The sequence below is a fragment of the Bison bison genome, unplaced genomic scaffold (genome assembly GCF_000754665.1).
Source record: "Bison bison bison isolate TAMUID 2011002044 unplaced genomic scaffold, Bison_UMD1.0 scf7180017864481, whole genome shotgun sequence".
NCBI lineage: Eukaryota > Metazoa > Chordata > Mammalia > Artiodactyla > Bovidae > Bison > Bison bison.
The window spans coordinates 1,604,609-1,611,353 of NW_011495041.1; the positions used below are offsets into that span (position 1 = coordinate 1,604,609).

General features: G+C 46.2%; 1 protein-coding gene across 1 annotated transcript in view; it reads right to left on the bottom strand.

Annotated features, from left to right (window-relative positions):
• Positions 1-992: 992 nt before the first annotated feature.
• IL10RB (interleukin 10 receptor, beta) overlaps positions 993-6,745 on the bottom strand; it is a 28,836-nt gene continuing 23,083 nt past the window's right edge. The window contains exon 7 of the mRNA XM_010862290.1: positions 993-2,000. Coding sequence (XP_010860592.1) covers positions 1,851-2,000 — 150 coding nt within the window. The 3' untranslated portion in view covers positions 993-1,850. The remainder of the gene's footprint in view (positions 2,001-6,745) is intronic.

Sequence of the window (6,745 nt, forward strand, 5' to 3'; positions counted from 1 at the left end):
GGGCTTTAGGCAAGGACTGGATGAATAATGGGCAATAAAGGAATATTCCTTTCCTTCTCTCCCAAGTCAGAGACATTCATGTGCATAGAACTTGATGGCCTTCCTGTCACGCCTCCTTCAGCGATGATGAGCTGAACTGGGGAAGGGAACTGACTTCTCCCCTGTCGTTAAGACTAGCTCCAAACCCGAGTCAGGGGCTGAGAAACCAGAACGTGGTGATTGCTCCCTCACATCACTGAACGTAGTTTAAAAACACTGAAAGGTCAACAAACTTTTGACCTTCCCCCCATGTTGTTTCCATTAAAAAAAAATGTCAAATTACTTCAAAAAATGTTTTTTTATTTTGGGGAACTTTGATTGAGCAACCTGGCCCAGAGGAAGGGACATTTGTTGCTGACCTAGGTTTGTGAAGTCGGTCATACCCATGAGATGATGAGTTACCATTTATTGAGTGAATGCTATGTGATGGCACCGGGGTGGGCATTTTTCACTGAGTGTCACTAATCCTTGGGTCTTTTCATCTTCATGTACAGATGAGGAAACTGTTAAGCGTCTGAGGTGGAATTCAAAGCTGATGCATGCGTGCTCAGCTGCTCAGTTCTGTCTGACTCTTTGTGACCCCATGGACTGTAGCCTGCCAGGCTCCCCTCTCCATGGGATTCTCCAGGCAAGAATACTGGAGTGGGTTGCCATTTCCTCCTCCAGGGGATCTTCCCGACCCAGGGATCGAACTTGCGTCTCCTGCATCTCTGGCATTGACGGGCGGGTTCTTTACCACGGAGCCACCTGGCAAGCCTGGAATTCAAAGCTGAGGGCCTTCTATTTTCTGAAGCTTCCCAGTTGCTGTCGGGCCCCTGTGCCTGGCACAGTCCCTGGCTGACCGCCAAGCGGGGACTGAGGAATATCCACTGAATGAGTCAACAGTAAAGACAGCATATGAGACCTGGTTCACTCTAACAGCCACACAGATGGAGTGCCATTTAACGCACATGGACTAAATAGAGAATAAGGCTTTAATTGAGCACCAGCATTATACGAAACGTGTCTGCATAGAAAAATAAACCCAGTCCAAGTGTCCCTGAGAATCCAGAGTCTGCACTCTGTACAGCGCTTGGTGATAGCGACTTCTGAGTCAACGCCATTTCTCCCGTCAGAATGTCGGCACTCTCAGATTCCACGGTGCCTTGGTCTTTCTTCCTCATTTTATATATTTTTGTTTCTAACCATTTAAAACTTTTTTTTTGGTGGTTTTGTTTTTTTGCCACATGGCTTATGAGGTCTGAGTTCCGTGACCAGGGACTGAACCTCGGCCCTCGGCTGTGAAAGCATGGAGTCCTAACCACTGGACCTGCTGGGGAATTCCCTAAAACCTTTTTATATTAGTGAATACACAGGAGAATCATACCTGAGAATCATATCTCCGGTGGCCAACCTCAACCTTTGTTTTTTTTTTTTCTGGCCACATCATGTGATATGTGGGATCTTAGTTTTTCAACCAAGGATGGAACCTGTGCCCCCTGCATTGGAAGCATGGAGTCTTTTAACCACTGGGATGGACCATCAGGGAAATCACAGTGGCCAACTTTTTTTTCAAATCATTAAGGCCTCTAAAAAGTGGCAAGTTCCCAAGGTTTTGCCACATGAGCATTTGGAGTCCAGCTCCTTGGCAGTGTGGACGCTGCCCCGGCGTCTGCGTGAGCTCTCCATCTGGGGTTTACTCAGGCGGTCTCGGCCCGCCCTGGCTGGCTGCTCTGACTGCCCTTGGGGGGAGACAGGACAAGGAGGGGGTCACTGCGCCCGGCTGAGTGTGCTCCCTCCTTGGACATCAGCTGGAAGGACCCCTGCCCACGTCAGGTCGTGAGACCGCAGCCAGCCCCAGGGTTCAGCTTGCAGCATTCAGACACTTCTGTGATGACGCTCAGTTTGTCAAAGACTTCATTCTCATCAGACAGTGGGAAGGAGAATAAGAGAAGAGTGCTGTGATGAGGGTGGCTCATAAACTGCAGGGAGGGGAAAAAAAAAAGAGTTAATTAACAAATTTTCCCACTTCTTTTTCTGGGCTCACAATTTTCTACAGAACTCCTGGCTGGAAAATGCTGTTTTTAAAAAAATGTAATAAGAGTATGACAGTTCCTCACAAAATTAAAACCAGAATTACCGTATGAACCAGCAATTCCACTTCTGGGTATACACCCGAGAGAACTGAAAGCAGTGTCTCAGAGAGATACATTAATACATCCCCCTGTCTTCAGAGTCCATAATTCACGAGAGTCAAAGGTGGGAGTGGGCCAAGTGCCCACCCACACATACGTGTGTGCGCTCAGTCGCTTCAGTTGTGCCCGGCTCTGTGCGACCCCACGGACTGCGGCCCGCAGGCTCCTCTGTCCAAGGGGATTCTCCAGGCAAGAACACTGGAGTGGGCTGCCATGCCCTCCTCCAGGGGATCTTCGCATGGATCAGTTTCTTCCTAGATATCAAACCCACGTCTCCTGGGTCTCTTGCATTGGCACGTGGATTCTTTACCACCTGGGAAACCCCATCCACGTATGACTGGACAGATATTGTGTTGGCCAAACATTTGTTTGGGTTTTTGTTATGTCTTCCAGAAAAATCCAACAAACCTTTTGGCCAACCCGACAGAATGTAGTCTATCCATAAAATGCAAATTTTTCAGCCTCAAAATGTAATGAAGTTCTAATACATACCAGATTGTCGAGGAACCTTATGCTAGGTGAAATACGCCAGACACACGAGGACAAACAGGGCATGATTCCACTTACATGAGGTACTTAGACTAGGCAAATTCACAGACAGAGAGTAACGGTGGTGGCCAGCGGCTGGGGGAGAAGGGAGGGGGAGACTTCTGTTTAGTGGATCCGGTTTGTTTTGTGAGACGAAACAGGTTCTGAGGATGGAGGGTGAGGAGGGTTGCACAACAATGTCTCTTTACTCAATACCACTGAAGTGTACGCTGAAAACTGCATATGGTGGCAAATTTTGTGTTATGCGTGTTTTACCACAATTTAAAAAATTCGACAATAAATCTGCACCTCCTTTGCTTAGTGATCACAGGTCCTCCTCTGACAGTTCCTCTTGTAAACCCGGAGGGAGACTTAGGGATGGTCCCGATGCTGCCTGGAGCATCCTTGCCTTGAGGAAGACGGCTTGGGATACCTGTGCCTTGGAATAAGTCACTCTCCTGTGCTCCCCAGCACCCCGAGTGTCCCTCTGTTCAGCCTTCAGCCCTGTGCCATTCAGTACGGCAGCCACCAGCCACATGGAATGTGGCCGGTCTGACTCTACGTGTGCTGAGAGGTAAAACACACACCAGATTTTGAGGACTTTGTATGAAAAAAAAAGAATGTAGATGTTTCGACAAATGAAAAAAATTACTGATTCCATGTTGAAATGATATTTTGGATATATTGCGTTGCATAAAATGTATTATTAATATTAATTTCAGCTGTTCCTTTCTGTTTGTTATTTACTGATTGGAGTCTAATTGCCTTACAATGTGCTGTTAGTTTCTGCTGTACAGTGAAGTGAATCAGCTATATGTATACATACATACATTTATGTATCTTCCCTTCCCTCTTGGGCCTCCTTCCCCTCCCCATCCTATCCACCTTTGTCATCGCAGAGCCTGAGTTGAGCTCCTTGCGCTTACAGCTTGTTCCTGCGAGCTATCTGTTGTTGTTTTGTGTTTTGCTTTGGTTTTCTTGGCCATGCCTCATGTCATGCAGGATCTTAGTTCCCCGACCAAGGATGGGATCTGTGTCCCCTGCAGTAGAAGTATGGAGTCCTAACTACTGGACTACCAAGGAAGTCCCTGCTCCTTTTCACTTTTGACAAAACTGTGCATGCATGCTTAGTGGCTCAGTTCAGTTCAGTCACTCAGTCGTGTCCGACTCTTTGCGACCCCATGGACTGCAGCATGCCAGGCCTCCCTGTCCATCACCACCTCCTGGAGTTTACCCAAACCCATGTCCATTGAGTCGGTGATGCCATCCAGCCAGGTCATCCTCTGTTGTCCCCTTCTCCTCCTGCCTTCAGTCTTTCCCAGCCTCAGTGTCTTTTCCAGTGAGTCGGTTCTTCAAATCATGTAACCAAAGTATTGTGATTTCAGCTTCAGCATCAGTCCTTCCAATGAATATTCAGGACTGATCTCCTTTAGGATGGACTGGTTGGATCTCCTTGCAGTCCAAGGGACTCTCAAGAGTCTTCTCCAACACCACAGTTCAAAAGCATCAATTCTTTGGCATTCCACTTTCTTTATGGTTCAACTCTCACATCCATCCATGACCACTGGAAAAACCATAGCCTTGACTAGATGGACCTTTGTTGGCCAAATAATGTCTCTGCTTTTCAATATGCTTTCTAGGTTGGTCATAACTTTTCTTCCAAGGAGCAAGAGTCTTTTAATTTCATGGCTGCAGTCACCATCTGCAGTAATTTTGGAGCCAAAAATATAAAGCCTGTCACTGTTTCCACTGTTTCCCCATCTATTTGCCATGAAGTGATGGGACCAGATGCCATGATCTTAGTTTTCTGAATGCTGAGTTTTAAGCCAACTTTTTCACTCTGCTCTTTCACTTTCATCAAGAGGCTCTTTAGTTCTTCTTTACTTTCTGCCATAAATAAGGGTGGTATCATCTGTGTATCTAAGGTTATTGATATTTATCCCAGCAATCTTGATTCTAGTTTGTGCTTCATTCAGCCTAGCATTTCGCATGATGTGCTCTACATATTAAGTTAAATAAGTAGGGTGACAATATACAGCCTTAACGTACTCCTTTTCCTATTTGGAACCAGTCTGTTGTTCCATATCCAATTCTGTCTGTTGCTTCCTGACCTGCATACAGGTTTCTCAAGAGGCAGGTTAGGTGGTCTGGTATTCCCATCTCTTTCAGAATTTTCCAGTTTGTTGTGATCCACACAGGCAAAGGCTTTAGCATAATCAATAAAGCAGAAGTAGATGGTTTTCTGGAACTCTCTTGCTTTTTCCATGATCCAGTGGATGTTGGCAGTTTGATCTCTGGTTCCTCTGCCTTTCCTAAATCTAGCTTGAATATCTGGAAGTTCACAGTTCACCTACTGTTGAAGCCTGGCTTGGAGAATTCTGAGCATTACTTAGCTAGCGTGTGAGATGAGTGCAATTGTGCGGTAGTTTGAGCATTCTTTGGCATTGCCCTTCTTTGGGATTGGAATGGAAACTGACCTTTTCCAGTCCTGTGGCCACTGCTGAGTTTTCCAAATTTGCTGGCATATTGAGTGCAGCACTTTAACAGCATCATCTTTTAGGATGTGAAATAGCTCAATTGGAATTCCATCACCTCTACTAGCTTTGTTCATAGTGATGCTTCCTAAGGCCCACTTGCCTTCGCATTCCAGGGTGTCTGGCTTTAGTGAGTGATCACACCATTGTGGGTATCTGGGTCATCAAGATCTTTTTTGTATAGTTCTGTGTATTCTTGCCACCTCTTCTTAATATCGTCTGCTTTTGTTGGGTCCATATCACTTCTCTCCTTTATTGTGCCCATCTTTGCAAGAAATGTTCCCTTGCATTTAGAAATTAGAAAATCTCTAATTTTCCTGAAGAGATCTCTCATTCTATTCTTTCCCATTCTATTGTTTTCCTCTATTTCTTTGTATTGATTAGTGAGGAAGGCTTTCTTTTCTTGCCTTGCTATTCTTTGGACCTCTGCATTCAAATGCGTATATCTTTCATTTACACCGTTGCCTTTAGCTTCTCTTCTTTTCTCCTTATTGCCAAATTCAGACTTAAATTGAAGAAAGTAGGGAAAACCACTAGACCATTCAGGTAGGACCTAAATCAAACCCCTTACGATTATACAGAGGAAGTGACAAATAGATTCAAGGGATTAGATCTGATAGAGTGCCTGAAGAACTATGGACAGAGGTTCATGACATTATACAGGAGGTAGGGATCAAGACCATCCCCAAGAAAAAGAAATGCAAAAAGGCAAAATGGTTGTCTGAGGAGGCCTTACAAACAGCTGAGAAAAGAAGAGAAGCTAAAGGCAAAGGTTATATAAGTATGTAATATCTTGGGGCTCCCGTGGTGGCTCATAGGTAAAGAATCTGCCTGCCAATACAGGAGACACAGGTTAGATCCCTGGGTTGGGAAGATCCTCTGGAGAAGGAAACAGCAACCTTCTCCATTATTTTGCCTGGAAAATCCCATGGACAGAAGAGCCTGGCAAGCTACAGTCCACGGGGTTGCAAAGAGTTGGACACGACTTAGTGACTAAAGACCAACAACCGCACACTACCTCAGTCTTGGTTACAAAGCCTAAAACAGTTATTATCCCAGAGAGGGACGTTCCCACGAGGGGACACATTAGGGATTCCATCAAACTATAAGTTATAGCTGCCACCTTCTCACGTCAGGATCCTTGTGCCAAAAAATTAGCCGGCCAGGAATGCAGTCAGGAGTCACTACTTGGGTCATCAGGAGGAGAAAAGGCTGCTGCTACATGATGGGGCCCGGGGGGAGGGGCGACTCCTGCCCAATTCTCATGGCACGTGGAGAAGCACAAGAGCCGGGGTCTCTGGTGTCCTGTGACCAGGGGCTCAGTCCTCGCAGAGTGGAGGGTCTGAATCGCCCCTGTCAGGTCAGCAGTGGCTGGTCAGGCGAGAAGAGACAGCAGAGCAGTGAGATCACGGGTGTCACTTGTGCCTTTGGGACCAGCTGCAGTGGCGGGGCTGGCCCTTGTTCCCTTAA